This window comes from Limanda limanda, chromosome 1, assembly GCF_963576545.1.
Source record: "Limanda limanda chromosome 1, fLimLim1.1, whole genome shotgun sequence".
Taxonomy (NCBI): Eukaryota; Metazoa; Chordata; class Actinopteri; order Pleuronectiformes; family Pleuronectidae; genus Limanda; species Limanda limanda.
In genome coordinates this window covers 13,178,556-13,201,421 of record NC_083636.1, presented here as the reverse complement: position 1 = coordinate 13,201,421, position 22,866 = coordinate 13,178,556, and the positions used below count along the sequence as shown (strand labels likewise).

General features: G+C 42.3%; 3 protein-coding genes across 3 annotated transcripts; 2 read left to right on the top strand and 1 right to left on the bottom strand.

Annotated features, from left to right (window-relative positions):
• Positions 1-1,614: 1,614 nt before the first annotated feature.
• LOC132997443 (dnaJ homolog subfamily B member 9-like) lies at positions 1,615-5,281 on the top strand. The gene is made up of 3 exons (XM_061067452.1): positions 1,615-1,768; positions 2,744-2,998; positions 3,820-5,281. The coding sequence occupies exons 2-3, from the start codon at positions 2,782-2,784 to the stop codon at positions 4,284-4,286; spliced, it is 684 nt and encodes a 227-aa protein (XP_060923435.1). The 5' UTR covers positions 1,615-1,768; positions 2,744-2,781; the 3' UTR covers positions 4,287-5,281.
• A 2,801-nt stretch (positions 5,282-8,082) lies between these two features.
• LOC133013138 (aldo-keto reductase family 1 member B1-like) lies at positions 8,083-13,715 on the top strand. Its single transcript, XM_061080375.1, is given in 11 exon segments — positions 8,083-8,256; positions 8,739-8,906; positions 9,310-9,426; positions 10,878-10,955; positions 11,048-11,067; positions 11,069-11,165; positions 11,243-11,349; positions 11,455-11,536; positions 12,001-12,084; positions 12,210-12,292; positions 12,377-13,715. Coding segments are annotated over 11 exon segments (945 nt in total). The 5' UTR covers positions 8,083-8,190; the 3' UTR covers positions 12,420-13,715.
• A 459-nt stretch (positions 13,716-14,174) lies between these two features.
• LOC133012977 (aldo-keto reductase family 1 member B1-like) lies at positions 14,175-18,248 on the bottom strand. The gene is made up of 10 exons (XM_061080363.1): positions 18,118-18,248; positions 17,012-17,179; positions 16,802-16,918; positions 16,630-16,707; positions 16,200-16,322; positions 15,283-15,389; positions 14,993-15,074; positions 14,670-14,753; positions 14,475-14,557; positions 14,175-14,381 (listed from the first exon to the last, which is right to left on the bottom strand). Exons 1-10 carry the CDS (start codon positions 18,181-18,183, stop codon positions 14,339-14,341), a joined length of 951 nt encoding a protein of 316 aa, XP_060936346.1. The 5' UTR covers positions 18,184-18,248; the 3' UTR covers positions 14,175-14,338.
• Positions 18,249-22,866: the final 4,618 nt, after the last annotated feature.

Below are 22,866 nucleotides of genomic sequence, written 5' to 3'. Positions count from 1 at the left end.
GTGTGACATCCTCTGTCCTTAACCCTTAGCAAGAGTAAGGAAAAACTACTAAAAACCCTTTTCACAGGTAAAAATATGTAGAAACCTCAGAGAGAGCCACAGGTGAGGGATCCCTCTCTCAGGACGGACAGAAGTGCAATAGATGTCAGGTGTAAGAAAACATCATCAGGATTTTTAGCAGCATCGATGAGGGTAAACATTTTTCAATACTATGTGTCAGGCAGTCCCGCTGCAATCACAGTCTCTGGCCAGCAGCCAGCAAGACCACGATCCAGCATCAGGATGGGATCCACTATAATCCACAGTCATTGTCCACCGCCGCCAGTTAGAATCCATTATCAGCTGCCGCCTCGGTCGTGGTCCCTCATCATCCGATGCCAACGCGACAAAGGATCCTCCATTACAACGACGATCAGCTGGCACGATACAGAATCCACCGAACTGGATCCACCATTGCGACCTCTGACGCGCGATCCACAATCATAATCCATGGTGCGGCCACAGCTGTGGCCCTGCATTTGCGGGCGCTTAGGCACAGAAACTCCGGGAAAGGGGTCAAGTTAGTAACATGTACTGATGAGATAAGAATTATCTTGATGTGATAAATATGGAGAAAAGGAAGGAGAAGCAGGAAAGAGAAGCTCCGTGTGTCTTGTGTCATAAATTCCCTGTGCGTCTTAGCATCATCAGGGGTTTTTGCCATTTAATCAATTTTTAAATGGCGCTGAACATAGTTAGAGACACCATGAACAGGAATCCACTCGAAGTAACTTATAACCTCTCAAGGAATATTTTCAATCAGCTTCCAAATATGGTGACATTAGGAATACAGTGGTTCTTTTTACAGACTTGCCCTTCAATTTGCAGTAAAAATACAATACAGAAACGTCATGAAGATAAAAAAAAAAAATCAAATGAGAGACTGTAACTAAAATATAGTTGTCTTTTCGTTGTTTTTAGGCGCTCCGACTATCTATACCGCTTTACCGTATGAGGCAGTAGTAGACGCGCAACAAAACGGCTGGCTTCCCACATGAATGCTCACTTTACTGCAGTACCCCCGCGGTTCCTGCAAGCCTTCACAGCGCAGTACCGCGGCATGTCTGCAGCCGAACCGCATGAAAACACCGTATTCTCACGCGTCTGTACCGAGAAAAACGTCCACACAGAAACAGCTTCAAAACACTATCACTTCCGGTTTGTAGCCCCCCTGAAGGGAAGTGATTTCTGTCGTCAAGAGCATTAACGTGCCCTCCGCGACTCTTAAAAAGATGCACAGCTACGGGAATAAGAGTCATAACGTAAAATAACATTAGTTACGCATCTTTTTAATCATTACAATTAATTTGATGCAAAAGAGTAAGGGAATATTACCCAAGTTAGCATAATAATAATAAAAACGATGTTTGAGTGCCGCGCCTCCGATGAAAAGCGAAGGCGGAAGTAAAGAGCAGCTCGTCCTCTCGCTCGTCTGGCCCCGCCTCCACTTCCCGCCCTCAACGTGCCCCGCCGGCTCCTCCAATCAGCGCGGCGCGAATCACTGCTTCCGGCGAGCGGACCAATCGCGTTGCGAGTCGTGGTGCTCGCCCTGTGGAATGCGACTCGTCAACAAGCCTCGGATCAGCTGGAGCCTCAGAGAGAAGTTCAGGTCCCTCTCTCCAGGTGAAGCTGTCGTCTACTGGACGTTTAACATCCATGTCGTCGAGTGGACATCTAGCAGCTGAAGGCCCGCTGACCAGGCAGAGCTGAGGGAAGCTGCTTCCACACGGTGAGTGGTCTTTATCCCGAGATAACGCCTGGTTCTGTTTGTTTTTTAGAAGAGCTAGCAAAGTAACGCTATGAGTCACATATTCTGTCATTGAACACATCGTCTCGCTGTATTTACTCGAAAAGTTATAGAAGCAAATTGAGCAAACGTCATACAGTGTACAGTCTGTTATTAAACCCTGTACATAGCTTAATTTGCTAGTAAAGTAATAATATAAACAAGACATAAAGATTCTAATTTTTAATGGCGTGTAATGAAACTTTGACGCCACGGTCACACCCTTTGGGTTAGTTTGTATCTCCATGTAGTTGTGACGACACTCATCTCAAGTTGAAGTCAATGTGATGTAAGCCCTGGTACTGTGAAGATCGGTCAATGTGAACACGTTCCGGGGGTCTCGGGGGGCACCGTTGAGCCATTTTGCGACGTCCATTGAAAATTCCTCCAGAATACGTACATTTTCACCACTTTCTAATTTTCTGCAAATTTTGGTCAGAATTTGAGCATGTTAAAGCCCTCAAAAAGCCAATTAATTTGCCTGAATAATAATGACAATAATAATCCTTACAATTTCAATAGGGCCTCACGTCTGTCAGTGCTCTAAAAAGCTCTATAATCACATATTAATGCTGGTTTCGAACCCATTGTATAGTTTATTTGCCAGTAAAGTAATGCTAACAAATAAAGTCATATAATATATATTCTGGCTATTATTGGACCCATTATCTCTTTGGATAAGATGGTAAAGTAATGCTAACAAGTAAAGCTATATGACCCACAGTCTCTCTGATTTTAAACCCACTATCTAGTTGTATTTGCTGACAAAGTAATGCTTACAAGTAAAGCTCCATTTCATACATCCAGGCTGTTTTGGAACCCACTATCTAGCTTTGGAACCGTTTGACAGCATCCTTCTTTGTGTCAGAGGTGTGGGACCAGTCCCCTAACCGAGGTGTCAAACTGCTCTCTTCACAGTTGCAGAGGTGCCAAAAGAAAAGAGAGAAATCAGCAGTATGGCCGCAGCTCAGTCCGTGTTGCTGCTAGCGGTGCACGTCCTCCTGATCTCCGAGTTCATCCTGGCCAAGAGGGACTACTACGACATCCTGGGGGTTCCCAGAGAGGCCACCGACCGCCAGATCAAGAAGGCCTTCCACCAGCTGGCCCTCAAGTACCACCCAGACCGCAACAAGGGCCAGGACACAGAAGACAGGTTCAGAGACATAGCGGAGGGTATGTGCGTCATCATGTCTGTCATTCCTATACAATGTGGGGAAGATATTCAAATATTTTAGATTTTAAACGTCATATCTCTCCTGACATAAGATTATTGAACATATTTTAGGAATAAAGGTCAAATAACTAAAGAAACGGCAGTGTTTCAGGATAAAATCTTCAATAGGAGCACCTCTCTCTGAAAGACGATCCTCACATTCACACCTGTAACAACCTGTCTTGTTTCTTTTGTCAGGTGATATTTGTTTTGTTAAAAACCTGAACGAACATGTTGAAGAAGCTATTTATAGACAGGTCCTGACACAACAAGGCCGCACTGGGAAAGCCTATACATGGAAAATGAAACTGATCGTGGTTCCCAGCTTTTGTTGACAATGAATAGATGACAAACATTGCTTAATTTCTTAAAGTTGAACTAGAAATGTGCATCAGAGACCCCCATTCAAACTTGGTATTAGCATCTGTCCTTAGGGATCCAATCATAAGTGGTCACCATCGAGTACAGGTCTGAATGCGTCATGAATGTGTCCTGAGATCCGATCACTCAAATATAATTTGGAGGCCGTCCGGCCACATTCTTTCGCTGTGTGAACACTAATGTGACACAGAGAGACAGTCTTCTCAAACATAAATGACAGTCGTTATTGTTTGTGTAACAGGAAGAGAGGTCAGATCAGTGGTCACAGGGAACACATTCAGAACATTTTAATGCCACCTGTACTCAACGCTTCTCACAGTAGGGTTGTAACTAGCACTTGTGAAAAGAGCCAGGGTCATAGCAACCAACAAGTGACGTCATATGTCTTTGTTTCCTCCAGCTTATGAGACATTGTCTGACGATAAGAGGCGGCGAGAGTATGACCAGTTTGGCCATGGCCCATCACCAGGGGAGAGCCATGGAGGCGGAGGAGGCGGAGATGCCTACAACTTCAAACAGCACTACCAGTCCTTCAACTTTGACGACCTTTTCAAAGACCATCACGAGCATCATCAGCAGCAACACTTCCACTCGCACAACTTTGCTCATAACCAAGAACACCAGAAGAGACACTTTGACAGCCACTTCCAGGCCCACCGTGAGGCCATGAACAGGCACAATAGACAGTTCCAGCAGCAGGAGGCCTTTGGCGAAGGACTCTTTGATGACATGTTTGAGGACTTGGAGAAGATGTTCGCCCACGGCGCCAGGCCTGACGGCGGATTCCAGGGCGCAGGGAAGCAGCACTGCAGGACAGTGACAGAGCGGAGGGGGAACATGGTGACCACCTACACCGACTGCTCCTGAGGCGAGCAGAACACGGCTCGCTCAGGGACGGCAGCCGTTCAGGACACTGCTGGGCGTGTACTTGTGGTTTTTTGAATGGATTGCTAATTTATCACTCGGTGGAACAGAGAATGGTTTTGTGTGGCTTTTTTTGTGTAATTTCCCATATGTAAGGAACAAATATCCAAGCCGGCCTCGTGAGCGGCTGCTTCCAAGCAATAACTTCCTCACATTACTGCTCATAGCATAAGTATTCGTCTCACTCAGATACCTCCCTATTATTTACCTGGTTAGTTTCATTTAGTTTACTTATTCGTTTGTTTGCTGTTCGACGAGACTCAGGTATGGCCTAAAGTCAAAAGATTATTTTTCTTTTGTTAGCAGTGAGGCAATAAGATTGATCAAACATCAGTAATAAACCTGTGCAACATTCGTTCTGCAGCTTATTAGGCCATACTGTACAACAAAATTTTGCTGATATAACAACAGGCTATGCTGAAGAGTCTTTTTGGCTTTTAATCCTTATCTTAATGATTAAATTACACACATTTGGATTTGTAGCACTTGTATCAAATTTTGCTGTGAAAAAGAACCTTCACATCCCGAGATGTGCACAGGTTGGACGTAATCAACTGTTACCTCGTTTTTCTGTTTCTTTCTACAGAGCTGCATCTACCTTCTCTGTCAGTCAGAGCAGCCACAGGCAGCGTCTGTGTGCTCTCGCTCTACCTCAGCTCTTTGACCAGTTGTCTTGATCGTCACAAAATCCAGGTTTCATCTGCTAGTTAGGCCGAAAGGGTCGGAAAAGTTTCCTGAACTGACAATAATAATGTGCAATATTTAGTAACCTTTTGCTCTTCATGATGCCTATCTTTCATAGACCGTGCTATGAAAATGTCATTGTCTGATGTCCGCACTTTCTATGTGTGTATGTGTGCGTGTGATGAGAGACCCTGAATGTTGATTTGCTTCACAATGTTGGGAGAACAATTAAAAAAAGTTACAAGTGCAAAAAAGTTTGTTTATTTTTGATCATTTAGTCTCAGAAGTATGAATTACTATTTCAGGTATAGTTGATATTTACCCTTTCATTAGAATATTGTCAAGATTATGAAATGTAAATTTGCCTCCGGGCCATAATCTAAATATATTTAGTGTTAAACAGGCAGTTAGCAGTGACATTGATTGGTCTTGTGGGGGTTGTCATGCTTCTCAGAAAACAACATAATGCGACAAAGTATGAAATATGGTGTGTATATGTGTATATATACAGTTGCTGATAGCGTAAAACGTACAACTCTTTTCACAGAACTGAAGAAACTCCTAATTCTTAATTTAAAAAGTAACTTATTCTGTCAGCTCCACCTCAGCAGTGATTTTCACCAGTCTTCAAGGAGGCTGTTGTTCACATTAACAACCAGTAGAGGGCGTACTTTCACAAGACAGGGTTTAGTTTAAAGGTTCAGTGTGATTCAGATTTAAGATCTAGGTAAAAGGGATCTATTGGCAACAATTGTATATAAAATAACCCTAGTGATGTTTTCACTCGTGTATTTCATCTTAATTGGGTGAATTGTTGTTTTCTTTATCTTAGAATGGTCCCTTTATATTGAAATACTTTATATTTACATCTATAGCAGGTCCTGCGTCGAAGGCCACCATGTTTTTTACAGTAGCACAGACAAACTAAACATCTTTTGAGTTTTGATACAACTGAAGGGTACTACAAGTTCTCTCTCATGTTTGGAAGTGGAGGATTGAGGTGAGGGGTGTTCAGCTGCAACTTACACACTGAACCTTTAAGTGTATAGCACATGACAGGGACGAGGCTATTTTGTTAAAATTAAATAAGGATGCAATTTATATGTCAGAGGGAGTCTTTCTATCATACCTGCATAAGTGAACCTTGATAAAAAAAAAATATATATATATATTTTTAAAAGAATGTCAGACCTCAACATGATCAGATCAGCGAAAGAATAAATACATGGCACACCAGGCTGGCAAATATGGACTGCTCCTGATGTTGCATCGTCAGTGTATGAATGTGTACAGCCATTGTTAAGGGTTTTTTAATATCAATTAAACTAGAAAATCTCTGTACAAAATGCAGTCGGATGGACCTACAGGGACTTTTTAAAAACACAACAAATGTGTCTGTCAGGGCAAAGAATTTCCCAAAAGTGCGGATAATTAATTTTTCTGTTTTACTCAAACTTGTTTCAAAGGTCACCCTTAGACTCGTGCGCTGCTTCACGAGTTGTGTAGCTGCAAATATTTAATCAAGTTGAATTTTGTGCGGAGACATGCAAACCATCAATCAAGGTTCACTCCCAATGACCTCTGCTCGACTGGAGCCTGTTCATCTCATGTACTTCACTATGAATTATATGGTGTGGGGTTTGGTTTATATAAGATACAATGCATTATTGAATCCACTTAAACTACTATCACCACCATTACACCTGCACCAATTATAGGTTTGGGGGGGGGGGGCGTGACGTCCATCTTTATATACAGTCTAAGGTATGAACATGCAACACAATAATACCAGACACACAGTTAAGAGAAATATGGACTAAAGACAACACTGAACTGCATAGTTGGACACTTAGTAAAACATGCACACGGTATATAAAAACATACTTAAACATAAATAAATAGTATAGTCATAATGTTTTTACAGCTTCCAACCATCTCTTCAATCCATTACTCATCCAGAGAGAGAGGAGCGGCTCATGATGCACCTCTGGGCTTCTGTGAATTGTGCAACTGGCAGAGTAATACAGAGTGCACGTGAGGACAATATATCCAGTTATTCAGTGACTGGGAGCATGTTCCGCTGGTTTTGGAGTATTCCGAATTTTTATGACGCATTATGATTTTCTTTGTGACAGCACGAGTGTAATTTCTGCATACCGCCTCAAAAGTCAATGATTTAATAAGTATCACTGTGATCCAGCAATTTATTACTATTGTGTTGTCCTTGTCTGTATGTGGACTTTTAATGTCATGTTATATGTCTTATGATACAATTTATATTTTTATTTCAGCGTATACTACACTTTATTTTTGTACTCCTTTGGATGTAATACTATAATATTCTCTGTACTCTATTTTATTTTGTGTTGAGGAATCTTGGAGCCTGCTGGCACCAGAATATCCTTCGGGATTAAAAAAGTTTTATATCTAAGGTAGACTAAAAATAGTCTTCACTATTTCTAATCTACTTGTCACTATAGGCAATGTCAGTGCTAGTGAGTAATAATCTACAATACCTACTGATCTGTATGGTAACTTTACATTTTCTGACAGATTTGACACGTTTGGTACAAAAGTAAAACGTTTCAGTGATATCCACCTGAATGTATTGCCCTTACCAAAGGTTGCATTTTAAGAAATTAATTTGCTGGAGTAAAAGTGTGTAATATTAAAGTTTGACTTTCTTTAATGTTTGTAAAATCTTCTGATTCATCTGGTGTGTTTTATAATTCCCATGATGAAAGGGCAAATTCCTGGTTTGCACCAATAGGAAGGCCTCATTAACTCTTTCCCAGTCACACAGGGTCTTTAAAAAATATGCTTAAACTGAATCTATGCAGTTATTTACCAGTGTCACCTAATCTATTGGTTCCCCTCTGTATACTGTCATCCAAACACTCTCCATTACAATCTCAACATTTGTGCTGATCCCCCCCCTCCCCTACTATCGACGCTCTGCCTCTTGAACAGCTCCATGGCCTGGATCCCATCTGGCTTTCAAGGCAAGACATGACTAATCGAACCCCCAGAGGCCCTCTCTCTTCTCTGCCCGCTAACCCCTCCTCTCTCTCTCTCTCCGTGGCATTTATTATTAAAGGAGAGGCTGCCTCCTTTCCCAGTTTGGTGAAAGCACTGGTCCGCTTGCAACGAGCACGTCGTCAACATGATACCTGCGGTGAAGCTCAACACCGGAGCGGAGATGCCCATCGTGGGTCTGGGAACGTGGAGGGTAAGAGGCTCAGCTGTTTGATACTAAAGGAGCAGATCTGTGCAGACGGGCAGACCCCCATCCCCCCCTCCTCTCACTGGATGTGAGATAACAGCTGACCGGGTGGTGATGCTTTTCTCTTCTCATGAGCTTTCAGAGCTTCGCTGATCTGCATCATAGTGTTATTAACAGGCCTGAATCCACTGGTCCTGCAGTGTAGGTCACTGGGGATTGTGTATTTAACTGGTGCAATGAAGTGCATTGTTGACTTTTGAAAACATTACCTGTTGCCTGAGGGTAAATATTAACATGTTTCTGTCCACTGACCTCTGCCTGACAAGATTAGACTGGTCGTGGCTTAACAAGTTGCCCCGGTGGGCCTTTCCTACCGTTAAATGATGAATGAATATTAGTGTAAAACTAGATCAGCACACCACCTGGTACATCTAATGTTTATCTACATGAGCAATTTCTTTCTTTTTTGTATCTCCCTGACTTTGCAGGCGGAACAAGGAAAGGTCATCGAGGCTGTAAAAGTGGCCATAAGTGTCGGTTACAGGCACATCGACGGCGCCCTGGTGTACCAGAATGAAGAGGAGGTCGGCGCTGGGATCCGTGCAATGATTGATCAAGGAGTGGTCAAGAGGGAAGACCTATTCATTGTCAGCAAGGTACGGTGCATGCCTGGTCAAACCCAACACCTATCTGCCCCTGATCCTGCATTGATGTAGTTAAGGCTGTGGGTGAATGAGACATACATCGTAAAGTATTAGAGCAGCAATCATATCAGGAAAGTGCTGTACAAACTGCAGTCTAACAAACACACACACTGAGGCTTTTTAATCACCACAAACACGTGCGTCAGGGCAGAAACTGCTGAGTCATCTGCTCACTCTTGGCCTCATGAGTTGGATAAGCCCACATGTGGGAAACGCATTAAACCTGAATGCTTTAGTTGAGGTCCTCACTCCTCACGTTTCGTCCCCCCCCCCCCCCGCTCCCTTGTGTAATTCATCACATGTACGACAGTCACCCCATCACATCCACAGCTGTTGACTTGTTTGTTTTCCACAGCTGTGGTGCACCTTCCACCTTCCATCTCTTGTGAAGGGAGGGTGTGAGAAGACTCTAAGAGACCTGAAGCTGGACTACGTGGACCTCTACCTCATGCACTTTCCTATGGGAACCAAGGTTTGGAAACCACTGTCCTTGCATGCCCATAAAAATAGATTAATCCAACTAACATTTGGATTATTTCATCTGTTTAAACTTGACTTCAGACACAGTTTCGCAACGCATACATTTGGAATTTGAATGACACTTTATCCAGTTTGTGTTGTTTATAGTAAGGATTTTCTTTTTTCGATCAGTTAAGGTGAATAAGATCTGGGTTTGGGAACTTAGACTTTTTAAGTAGACTTAAGAAGAGCAGATGTGTCTGAACCCCTCTTGAAACGGGTGGAGATGTGTGAGGACCAGAATGAGGCAGAACAGCAGCAGTCAGTCTCTTCACAGTTGCACGATTCTTGTCCACCTACTGGTTGTGCCTCGTCCCACTTACTGAAGCCTTTTGGTCCAGTGCCTCATTTATTCTTACTCATTCTCATCTAACATTGAGCTCGAACTGAAATGACCTCAGAATTTGAAGTCCTCTTTATAGCCCTTGGGAGATTTGTTAGATCAACCGATCCTGTGATGATACATGAGACCGGTTCAGCCTGCCTTTCTGTTCACTAGCCTATTTTATGTTTTTATATCTCTGTTGAGTAAAGTGTGAGCCACACATTTAACAAGCTTAACTGGCCTAAGGCAGATGCAGTCTAAGAGTTGTTCTATTTATTGGCTTGTATTGCGTGCCCGTCTAGGTACATAGGCAGTATTGTCGGTTGGTTTGTAAATCTACCATGAACCAGAAAACAAGCAAAGAGCAACGGAAGCACAACCAGAAAATCTGGATTGTCAACCAATGTCTTTGATTGGCATGGTAAGAGGTCAAATTGGTAAAAATGTGCCCATATGTTGAAGCACGGGTAAAGAGGAAGGCTTTGTGCACCAGTGAATGATGGATAAAGGCTGTAGTGTTGCAGGGCAGGAGAGGAGGTGAAGGGGAGGTTAATAGACAGGATCACTCTTGTACTATTGAGAGGATCCTTCCTGGGAACCCACCAGGGAAAATCAACTCTGCCATGCACATGAGGAAGATGGGTGAGGTCTTACTTGCTAATCCACCAAAATAACAAAAGTATGATGGTGGCATGTTTTGATAATAAAATGCAAATGGAAAAATCTGAGTCACAGCTATTGAATAAAAAGTTATTTTGGCTTCCCCAAAAACCTTGGATGTTCCAAGCGAGCATAGCGTGCTCTTCTGTGGTTTCCCACACGGTGGAGGTCCTCGTGGTGAGATCTCCAGTCTCTGCTACCTTGTTGATGCCAGTTCTCAGTCTTGCTCTGGTGTTGTCGAATGCTTCCTTGCTGCCTGACCAAAAAGCTATGTTTTTAGGCTCTGGACCCGGCCTTCACCCCTGATTCATGCTTTGTGGTTAAGGAATGATTGTATTGTCTTTGTGATCACTGGAAATCATTTAGCAAATTAGTTATCTCCATCCAACTTAAATTAGTTTTTTTTTTTTATATTGCAGCCAGGTGACGACCTTTTTCCTTTAGATGAACACGAACAGATCATTTCTGATGATAGCAGCTTTTTGGACACCTGGGAGGTAATTGCAATAGATGCATTGCGACATTTCAAATGGATGATCTGTGCGATGGAATATACATCGTTAATACCAATGAGCAATGTGTCAATAAGGCTATGGAAGAGCTGGTGGATGCTGGTCAAAGCAATCGGCATCTCCAACTTTAACAAAGACCAGATTGAAGCCTTACTCAACAAACCAGGCCTCAAGTACAAGCCCGTCAACAACCAGGTGAGAAACAGGATGTTTGTAAAATGTGAGTAAAAATTAAAATAAATTTGAGATAAAGCCTTTGAGTGTTTCCCCAGATTGAGTGTCACCCGTACCTGACCCAAGTGAAGTTGATCGACTACTGCCACTCGAAGGGAATCTCAGTGACGGCCTACAGCCCCCTGGGTTCCCCTGACAGACCCTGGTGAGGGGAAATATCACGTATCATACATAAAGGTATTGGCAGCTTTACATGTCAACAATAATAACTGTTAACTAATCTATCATTTATGGCTCTTATTTACAAAAGGGCTTCATCTGAAGAAGCCTCTCTGCTGGAGGACCCAAAGATCAAGGCCATCGCTGACAAGTACAACAAGACTTCAGCACAGGTGAGAAAGACACATCTTCATCACCCCTTCTCTTTTTTCCTGGAAATATAAGATCTCAAATTGTGTTCGATTTCGTTAAACTTCTCAAAACTGAGGAAGCATGTGTTCAATGAGAAAATGCCGTTTGCCATTTGAAGCTTTTATAAGAGGCACTTTATATTGGATATTCATAGATCAAATACCAGATAGCAGCAGCACACGTTTTCAGCATGAACAAGTGAACAAACAGATATTGTTTTATGACCTACAGAGAAATTAGCCAAATGGCTTTGTTTCAAAGGTGAAATAACAGGAAATCAGAAGGAGAAAGCCACTAGTGTCCCACGGTGTATAAATATGTGTTACGAAACGGACCATGGCAACTTTAACAGTACGGCATTGTTTGAATTTGGTGAATCACAAAATATGATTGAAGGAGATGACATAATAATACATCAAAAGTTTTTGCACCGTCTTCCAACCAGGTGCTCATGAGGTTCCACACCCAGAGAAATGTGATCGTTATCGCAAAGTCAGTTACACCCCATCGAATCAAGGAAAATTTCCAGGTATATCGAGCGTAAACTTCTACTCATCGCTGCTTTTATGTGATTTTCCAACTTTTAGCTACTTTGTTTTGTGTGGTCTGCCTCTGGTTTTGCCTGACTTGCTCAGATGCGTTTTCTCTTTTCAGTTGTTTGACTTTGAGTTGAGCGAAGAAGACATGAAGACCATGCTGAGCTTGGACAAGAATTGGAGAGGATTCCCGATGCCATGGTAGGTTAACAGTAAGATGATGGGGGGAAACATTAAATTATCATTATCAGGTAAACCATATTAACCTTTTTCTTTTTCCTACAGGGCGTCCAAACACAAAGACTTCCCCCTGAATACAGAGTACTAATATACATTGGACTGCATTTTCTGCTGTGCATCTATTCTTACATTTCAGATTTTACGTGTTGTGTTAACTTGTTTAGAGAGACTGAAGGATGTAATTATACTGAGCTTTTGCTGGATCTATGATCTCCTCTCATTAAATTATCAAATTGTTGTAGGTTAGGTTTACAAGGGACAGACGGTGCGTGGAAGTTGTCTCTATAAAATGTTAAATCCGCAGATACAAAAGTAAAACATATTTTAACGACACTTTCACAACTTTCCCTTTTTTGTAAGTTTAATTACACGAGCGGTGTGCACATATCCGGGAATGTGGACCGTTTATGTAAGCTGCATGCTGATGATAAAAGCCTGACAGACTGGGTTAAGAAGATAAGATTAGTTTTTTTACAACTCAAATAACTTCATGAAAAAGCGATCAGGGTTTGAAATTAACGACAGGGCAGCTGCGGTTTATAAACAAATACTGGTATTCTACTGAATTTTAGTCAAAATTTACGCTTGTTAATAGTTGCTCATCCTTTGTGATCACAAGTATTCTGGCAGACTCCGGTACTTACGCTGTATCTATTGATGTTTTGAAGTTCTTGTGTAAGAAAATAACCTTGTGTAGGCATTTTGCAGTATAATAAACTTTCCTGAAATCTAAATTGGACCATACCACTGCAGCAATACACGTGAAGTATTTGAGCCAATGACATTTGTTTTGGTTAAACCGTCTGTGCTCCTACGACTACATGACAAGAAACTTGGGTCTCAAGATCATGCTGCTGATAAACCTTTTCAGACATGAACTCCAAACATATGAAGAACGCAGCAGGAGATTCTCTGGGTCAGAAATGTTCACAACAGGATCACCTCCAGCATGTTGAGGTGAGAGGTGACGTCTCCACATAATCTCCTGCTGTGTTCTCATAAGGGCTCTCTGGGACATTCTCGGGAGGTTTTACTTGGGCTCCCAGGAGAAAGAGCAGAACATGTATATGTTATGTACAGTACATCTCACAGGATCAGTTAGTCTTAAAGTCCACTGGACTGTATACTTTATATATTAAGTAGCAGAATAATCCAAACTACTTTTCACGTGCCTTAAAAGTGAAGTATTCCCTATCGCACTACATTTATGTTGGCTATATATGTGTGTGAATGTTTATACCTGCGTGTATGTTGATCACACCAACGCAGGTTCCGGCAGCTCATTGCTGTACGTGCTGGATGAATCTGAAGGAAAACTTGCACCAACTTGTTGTATTTTTCTGTCACAGGACTTTATTAAAAATAAAAACAGCTGACAGAGGAAGTGAGAGTGGTTATTTCATAACAACATCAATACACATGGTTACAAAGTGCCGCATGACTTAGACAACAGTGGGCCGAGGGGGAAGTACTTTTGTGATCCATGATTAGGGAAATCTATTATGCAGTCACGAACACTTCAGTCCAAGTCACAAAAATAAAACTTAAGAAAAGAAAGAAAAACCAAGAGGAAGCTACAACTGGAGATTTGAAAACATAAATCTGGAGAGAAAGCAGGTTTCAGGCCATGAGGAGTGTTTGTTGAAACTGGATTGGTACATCTGTGCTGTTAAAAGCTATTTTGACTTGAATGTTTTATCTTTTAGTTTGAGAATCTGTTTATTTATTATTTTTTAAGTAAACGTGTTAAAGAGAAATGCAGATTAGCTATAGCGCTAACTCTGGTTAAACAGTTGGTTGTGCCTGGCCTCTTGTTGTGTAATGACTGTGCGATGACAAGAAAGGTATTATTGCACCTGAAAATACCTTGCATTTCCTGTAACATGAAAATAAAAATCTAATACAAGACCGCAATGACAGTGTAAGTGGCCTAAAGGTCCAGGGAGGTAGAAGAAAGCAAACCCAGGCTTTCACTGCAACCCTTTAGAAAAACCAGCGTGTTTCTTTTCAGAAATCAGCTTTGAAGGGAAAGTCCTTGTGGCTCGAGCCCCTGTAGAGGAAAACAGGAAAATAATTTATCCAGAAAATTAGGAGAATACATATGTAAGTGGTTAGAATATACAGTAAGTGCACAGAATCTCACCACTCCATGGGACAGGCCCTCCAGTTCCTGTTGAATCCAGATATAGTTTTCATTTCCTCCGCACTCAGTTCAAAGTCGAACACCTGCAACGATACAAATCAAAGTTTTCACGCACGAGCCAACAGGCGGAGCAAGGAAAGGGCTCGGCTAGCAGCTAATCCCAGAAAACATCTCAACAATTTGTAGGCTTATTACTTTGAAATTCTCCTGAATGCGGTGAGGCGTGACGGACTTGGGGATCGCGATCACGTTCCTCTGGACGTGGAAGCGGATCAGGACCTGATGGGGGGGGGGGGGAGAGGGTGTGAACACGTGAATGTGATCAGAGGTCTGAGTGTAATAACAGTGCTACATGGAATTTAATCAACCACAGTTCTTTTTCGTGCATCCTTGTTAAAGCTTACTACGGACTATGATAATAAAAGTCAGACTATTGATCCAACAAAATGGAACTGTTTTTTTTTTTAACTCTTTCAAGTCTCCTAATTAAATTGATGCATCCAGTGTAAAAGTTGTACCTGAGCTGTGCTTTTCTTGTACTTCTCTGCAATGGCCTTCAGGATGGGACTCTCCAGAAGTGGTGGGTCATCTGCTGAAGCCCTGTAGTTAAAAAAGAGCATATCCCTCATCATTTAAAGATTGTTGAACTGTTGTGAAACTGCTCTCATATAACTTTACAAGAGTTTGTTTCATAGCAACAGAAGATGGCAAACAAATGAATATAAAAATAATAGGTGTTATGATGTAAAAAATTACATTTACACTTTCTCATTAACTATTTTAATTGGTGAGATATTAGCTTACTGACCAATCTCTGGCAGGGGAGCCCAGCGGGCTGTAGGCCGTCACTGCGATGCCCTGAGAGTGGCAGTAGTTGATCAGCTTCTCCTGGGTCAGGTAGGGGTGGCACTCCACCTAGTGGATGAAAAACACACAGCTCTTAAGGAGCAGTACAGAAACGAGGAAGTGACGCCTAAATCACCGAATAAGAATAGCTTCAAAGAGTATCCAGTGTCCATGTATCCATCGGTTAATTTGCTGAACATGTTTAGATCACAACTAAAGTTTTGAAGTATATCGTTTGTACAGAGACAAGCTGAGAAAGTGCAGTGTCTCATTTATGTCTGAATGCATATTTTACAATTTCTTTTCTTGTATGGTCGACTCCAACCTGCAACATCAGTCAGAATTAAAGCTGAATTTGTGGTTTAAAAAAATACTCTCACTAATCTATGACTTCTTGTACTTATATTTAGACATGTTCCACAAGTTCTCAGAAATGGTTGCAGTTTACTGGCATCATTCTCAGGGATTAACTCACTGACGCTCAATTGTTTTGCTCTTTGTTTGCTGTGTACTGTTACAAGGAGAAGGAGGATAATGCTGCTGTAACCTAATAAACAACACAACCAAACAAAATCAGGAGATTTATGGTGAACAAAGGTTCTGAGAAACAGCAGAAAGGTAAGGTCCCCTCAGCTAATTGGTCTGGCCCGAGGCGACTCGGCTGTGGCCTTTTAAGAATTAAGACATTTGTTTCTCGGACCTGACGTCAGGGGACAGATAATGCGATCATGGCCTGTTGCCCTTTAAGAAGAGCGATCTCTAAAGGCATCTGTTTTCTTGCTTCTCAGTAGCCAGGACTTGAACATGTAATTTCTAAAATAGACTGCGGATGTAGGCCGTTTCTATAGTTACCAGAAAAAAAGGCGTTCTTGAGCGTACCTGGTTGTTGGCCGGCTTGTATTTGAGGCCGGGCTTGTTGAGAATGGCTTCGATCTGCTCCTTGTTGAAGTTGGAGACACCGATGGCCTTCACCAAACCAGCGTCAACCAGCTCCTCCATCCCCTGAGACAAACAACCACAAAGAAATTATGTTTAACTAAACTTAGCATTTAGCAACTGTGGCTACGTAAACCAATATCAGCTCCGTCGACATCATCCAAACCTCCTGAATATATCGTAGCTATAATTCACTTTGACTCACTTTTGACTTTGTTAATCGTAACATAGTACAGACAAAACATTGCACACACAACTAAGTGCACAAGCGTGTGCTTGCGCACTTAGTTGTCGATCCTCGTTACTTTCACAGGCTAAAACTTGTTTGTTCAAACAAGTTTGAACTGTTTGTGTTTCTCTGATCAACTCTCACCTCCCAAGTCTTCAGTAGGTCTGTATTACCACTGATCAGCTGTCCTGCGCTGTCCAGAGGAAATTCGTCATCGCCGGGCTGTAACATGACAAAAGAATAAACACACTGTGAGAATGTGAGCAGGAGGTTTTACACCCTTCGATGTGACAGGGAGCTTCCTACTTCGAACTACCTTGAGACCCATGGGCCAGTGCACGAGGTAGAGGTCGACGTACTCCAGTCGGAGATCACTGAGGGTCTTCTCACAAGCCGGCCTCACCGCCGACTTCTCATGGAAGGTGCACCACAGCTGCAATGTGAAAGGCCAGACGATACATGGTCAGGGAGAGTAGTTTAAAAAACTCAGACATATAAAAGGATAATTTGCTCATCGACAACTCACTTTGCTAACGATGAAAAGATCCTCTCTCTTCACCACGGCATCCTTGATCGTGGCCTGAACACCTTCTCCCACCTCTGCCTCGTTGTGGTAGATGAACGCTCCATCGATGAGCCTGTATCCTGCCTTGATGGCTGCTTTCACTGCTTCTGTCACCTGACCAGGGGCAGACTGGAACAACAGGACTGGTTAGTACCTGGTAACGTGTTTTTTATGATTGTGCAGCACATTGACATTGTGGCATGATTGTGATTCGAAAGGGACCTGGTGAATGTGTTTCTCAGCTCAGAACCAGGGATAATTCACTTGAACGAGGACATGACATTTGTTTAGTTAGTTCATTCTTGTCCCGGGGGGGTGATGTGTCCTCTGCACTAGATACAGTTTCATTATCAAAGAGCGAATGAGAGATCAGCTCCAGAAATAGCCATTTGAATACCCACTGCATCGTGGCTGTTTTTGAAGGTGGGAGACCTGTATCTGAAACCTGGGACCTCCACTTACCTCTGCCTACATTGGTTTGTTTGTCAGTGAGCAGGATTAATGCAAAAACCAACTAAACTAAAAGCACATTCCCACTGAAACTGTTGGAAGGATGCGATGTGGGTGCGGGGAGAATACATTCAGTTTGGATCCAGATCCGGGGGCGGATCCAGTTTTTCTACTTTTGTGTCCCAGCAGGGAATTTCACAATCATACCTTTTGTATCAAACCTGTATGTTACAGTTTAGATTCACTTTTCCAATCTTTACTATTATACATACATATCTACAATACTGCTGATACTAATCGCTTATTTCCTGTAAAGCAGGAAACATCATATTTCTGAGATATTTTAAGAAACTTTAGTCATGCTGCAAAAAATCATTAAGGTTTCACAGTTTTAGTTCCAGCTTTAACTTATTATTAATTATTAACAATAAAGTTAAACGTCCATCACTCGTAACGTGTCAAATTAAACCCAATTGCGTGTGAATTTCCATTAAAACACAGATTCCTCGACGACTCGTTCATAAACTCGCAGCTTCGCGTCCCGCTACATAGCTCACCGGCTAATTCTATTTATACAGTTTTATTGCGGAGAGTTTAATTAAGATATCAATACGCACCTTCCATGTGCCGAGCCCGACTGTGGGCATATGTGCCCCGGTGTTGAGTTTCACTGTCGCGGCCATTTCTCCGGAGGACGAGGGAGAGACTGAGAGGACTGGGAGCAAGAGTCAAGTGCTCACACCACGAACACCACACCGGCCGCGCGTCTATTCGTGGTGTTACGGTACAGGTGCCGGGAGCGGACAAAAAGGACCCAAACAAACGATGCACGTTTAATATCGCTTTTTTAATATGACTTATTCTGGACGATTGATAAAATGGGTGAGACGAAATTGAAAGAAAATCAAAGTAGTAAAGTCAGATCAAATATATAATTCACAACTTGCTCATATTAAATATAATGGAACAGATATACAAGAGGTGACACAGATATGTCACCTCACTCTGGTTCAGGATGACCCCCCCCACTTCAGTTTGTCAAGTCTCAAGTAATTATACTGTACTGTAGAATGAATCAAAATGAAAGTCAGATACTTTTTGATTAAGACATTCATAACTTGCTTTTATCTAATATGATTTCAAAAAAATACTTTAGAAGTAAGAAAGACTTTTCACCTCACTCCTGTTCAGGATGACCCTCGCTGTCTACATGACAGGTTTCAGAAGAATGTTAAGGATCATGTAAACTGACTAACAAGTATCACACACAAGACTTTTAATGCTACACAAGGGAGGATGAATGCACTTTATTTCTTTTGATCACTGATGTTAAGATCAACGTATGAACTATTACTGATGTTGCTATGGATACAATAATTTGGCCCAGACAGTGAACAGTTGAAATCACATGTTTTGTTCCTGGCAAAGTAAATGTTAATACCCTGTATGGCTGGTTTAAGGCTGGGTGATGTTTGGAATCTAGAACGATTTATATGATATAAATATATGACAAAACACATATAAGTAGTGGAAATGCAATTATCAAAAGGAAAAAACTTGGATTCCACTTGTTTGTAGAGCTGAACTTCAGCAGGCCAAAACTTTTTGTTAGTTCTGCCAATGAACCACAAGAGGGCACCATTACCACACTTTCCTGCCTCCTCAAATCTCAGAAATGAGACTGAGAAGTAACATGATCACATTATTATATATATGAACTATATTTACGGTGACTTAAATGAATAATGAATTCATTATTTCACTTCTAGCCTCCTAATTCACATGAATCAATATTTCCCTTCCCTTTACTCATAGTGGGAAAAAATGCTTTTTGCACAAACACCAGGTCATTGTCAAGCATGTGGCGTGAAATGTAGCTGATTCAATTCTTTTATTTAATTGGTGATTGCTACTTTCCCTATGGAATAATTCTTACGCTCTGAATGTGCACTATTCTAAACGTACCCTTAAACTCTGAGAGACAAATACAAGGTTTTCTCTATTTTATCTAAATCAGATAAAACCTCACAGACCTTTAAACTTCGTCATTCAACACTCTGAGCGGCAGATAAGAGAGGGAGGAAAAAAACACACACAAAAGGAGAAAAGTTACTGGAGCCAGCAGCCACTGTGTGTACCTCACAATGGCTCCCGCTAAAGTTTGTGTCTCTTCTGATCTTCTCCCAGCTGGACGCCTGCTTTTCAGGGCCCCGTCTCGCTCTGATCTGACTTCAGACACCGCAGATCCCTTTTTTTTTTAGCCGGCCCTGCAAACTGTCAAAGTATCCCAGGAATCAAATGCTGTCGCAGGCTGTCATGATCAAAGGCCCGCAGGTAAACCAGACGCAAGACACAGCGACACACAATCGCCACCTTGAAAAAGAAAAGGAACAGGGGAGAGGGCATTCCGGAGGATCTTATTCTGTGACTGCTGGTGTAGCTGCTGGGTTTCACTGAGCGGCGAGAATCAAGGGAAAGAGAGAGGCAACCTTTTGAAGATACAACAGAGGCCCAGAGAAAAACCAAGTGGCACTCAAGGAAACGTCTGGACAAAAAGTGTCAATCAAGGCGAGCGTTCCTCCAGTTTTTCTCAAAGAACTGGAGGATAAAAAGGTGGAGACATGCGACATACAGAGAGGACGATGCTGTGACAAATAAATACACAGATCACAACGAGCTGCTGTCCTCTCTTCCTATTATAATGAACACTCCATCCGTTCACAGGCCGCACATCAGACCAGACGCCGCACCAGCGAGAGCCCTGACCTGTCCCGCCGAGATCAAACACCTCATTTAATTTCACTGCCTCCGCTCTGTTCTCCCCGTTTCTCTCCCTCCACCTCTCCTGCGCCTCAGCCTTTCGCCGTCCTCTTCTCCCTTTCTCGCCAGAGTGCCCCGGGTCACAATCTCCACCCATAAATCTAATGTCGAGTGTCAGCTCCCGCAGAGTTCACTCACACACTCCGCATTCTGCACATTCCGTCTGCTGAACAATAACAAGATCAGGGAGAGAAATCCCTACGTCATGGGTAGAAAGCGTGGACGTTCATCGAGTGAGGAGAGGGAGGGAGGGAACGTTCGGCTGATCTGAGCTCAGCAGACATCGTGGAAAAGTTATTATTTAAAAACCCACAATAATCCCACCAACATCTGGATTAGGTAGACAGACCGAATTGATTTAGAGCTAAAACTATAAGGCTGCGTATTCAGTGGTCCATTCAAAACAGTCATCGGCAACAACTTTTACAATCCATCATTCGTCTGCCTCATCTTTTTAAGCCAATACGACCAAAAATACTGGATCTAGTCTTGAAAATGCGAATATTTGCACGTTTGCTCTGTTTTCTACGATACATGCTGCGAATCCTTACCTCTGCCAAAGAGGTTATGTTTCCATTGCTGTTTATTTATTTTGTCAAGGGGTGTGACATGACCTCAGGAGCTGATCTGGATAAATGGACAGATCGTGGCAAGATAGAGGTTTGGTCTTGACTGAGGTTATTCACGCCCTCCTTTATTTTGTAGAACTCATATCTTCATATCGCATCGTCTCTTATCACATTACCTCCACCGAGAAGTTTTTGTTTTCGCCCCTATCCGTTTGGTCGTGAGAAGGATTACGAACAAACTATACCGGAGTGAGATTACAGATTACCACGGAATTTGGTGGAAGGATGCGGTACAGGTCAAGAAGGAACTCCCTTTAAATTTTGGTCCAGGTCCAGATCAGGGGGGCAATCTTGGAACATTTTGAGATACAGGATTTTGAATCCTTTTCACTGCTTTCCCATGACATGTTACTGGGGTCTTGCCGCAAAATCCAGCACATTTAAGGAACTATTATCTACGAGCATGTGAAATTTGGTGCAATTGATTAAATTTTAGAGGACTGTTGAGGCCAAGGTAGAGGTATGCGCTCTTTATCTTATCTTATCTCAAGAAAAGCCTCACCACATACACAACAGCAGCCAACACGGATGGAAAACCCATCTAATTTGGGACAACAGAGCACAGTGGCTGGGGTGTTGGTGCATCAATGGCCTCATAGAGTGAGAAATTGTGTTTAGGGCCCTGCTTCTGTGAACAAGAGAAGCCAAGAGAAGCTGCTGCCTCGACCAGAATAGTTCAGACAATTTATTAAGTTAATGCCAGGGAATGTCGTGTTATTTGTGAAAGGGCCTCTGTGCTACCTTAACCATTCAGCTGGTTTGGATCTTCGTAACGTTCCCATTCCAACCCCTTCAGCTCTCAGATGGTGAATGTGTTTGTTCTGCATTCATGACGATATTACCTTTAAATATCTTGTGTTTCTTTTCTAATAATCGGTTTTGTATAGGAATGCCTTTTAAATAGTTTAGAACCAAATGTTGTATTTGTTTGCGTCAATAAAATGAAACCTTATATTTGAAAGCTACACAAAAACAAACCCTGCACACACTAAATATTTTTCTTTTTAAACTGCTCCTAAATATGTCACAATGAGGAAACATATTGTGTAATGTGTAAAGAGAGAATGTACGTTGGGATGTGTGATAGATCTTTATGAATGTTTGGGTGATTGGACGAATGCAACTAGTGCCGTAAACCGCTTTGAGGGGTCGATGAGACTGGAAAACACATTTTCAACACAGTCCATTTACCATTACTGTTGGTGGTTTGTGTTCTGCTTTTCAGAATGACTTACAATGAGTGGGAATTTCTCTGTTAGCTGTGAAGATCTATAACCAAACCACAATTGCGTATTTTCTCATGCACTATAAACATATAATCCTGTAAACATAAAAAATAAAGATTTTTGGAAATCACACAAAGTGCCCATTCCACACTCTCTCACACACACACACTTGGCCTTGTAGAGGTGTCTCCTCTCTGGCCCCTCAGACATGTTTTTTTTCCTTCTTGGCTTGATTAACCACTTAGTTCAGTCTCTCAGACACGAGATTGCAGGGAAGAGAAAGTAATGAAGTGCTTTTGAATTTGCATTCCTGAGAGCCTTCGCAGACGCCTTGATTTCGTCCGGCCTTCGCTGTTTGTTCACTGTCGAGAGATGTCTGCTATTTTAGCGGTAACGCGCGGCGAGTGTCCATCCAGCCTCCTCCATATTGCTCCCTCATCAGCCTAACTGCCGCGAATAAACACAATCAACGCGCATGTGAAGGGGAATCGGGAGGCTTGTTCATCATTGTCATTATGCAGATTGCGGCGTGACCGTGGATGCAGCGCCGGAGACCCTTTTCCCCTCTGCAACAGAAAAAAAATGTCACTGTTCCATGAAGCTGGCCGAAAACACTTGTGAGTGTGTGTGTATTTTGTTCTTGGGATTTTGAGCAGCGCTGATCAGGTGCGGACAAACTGTCTCAAGAACA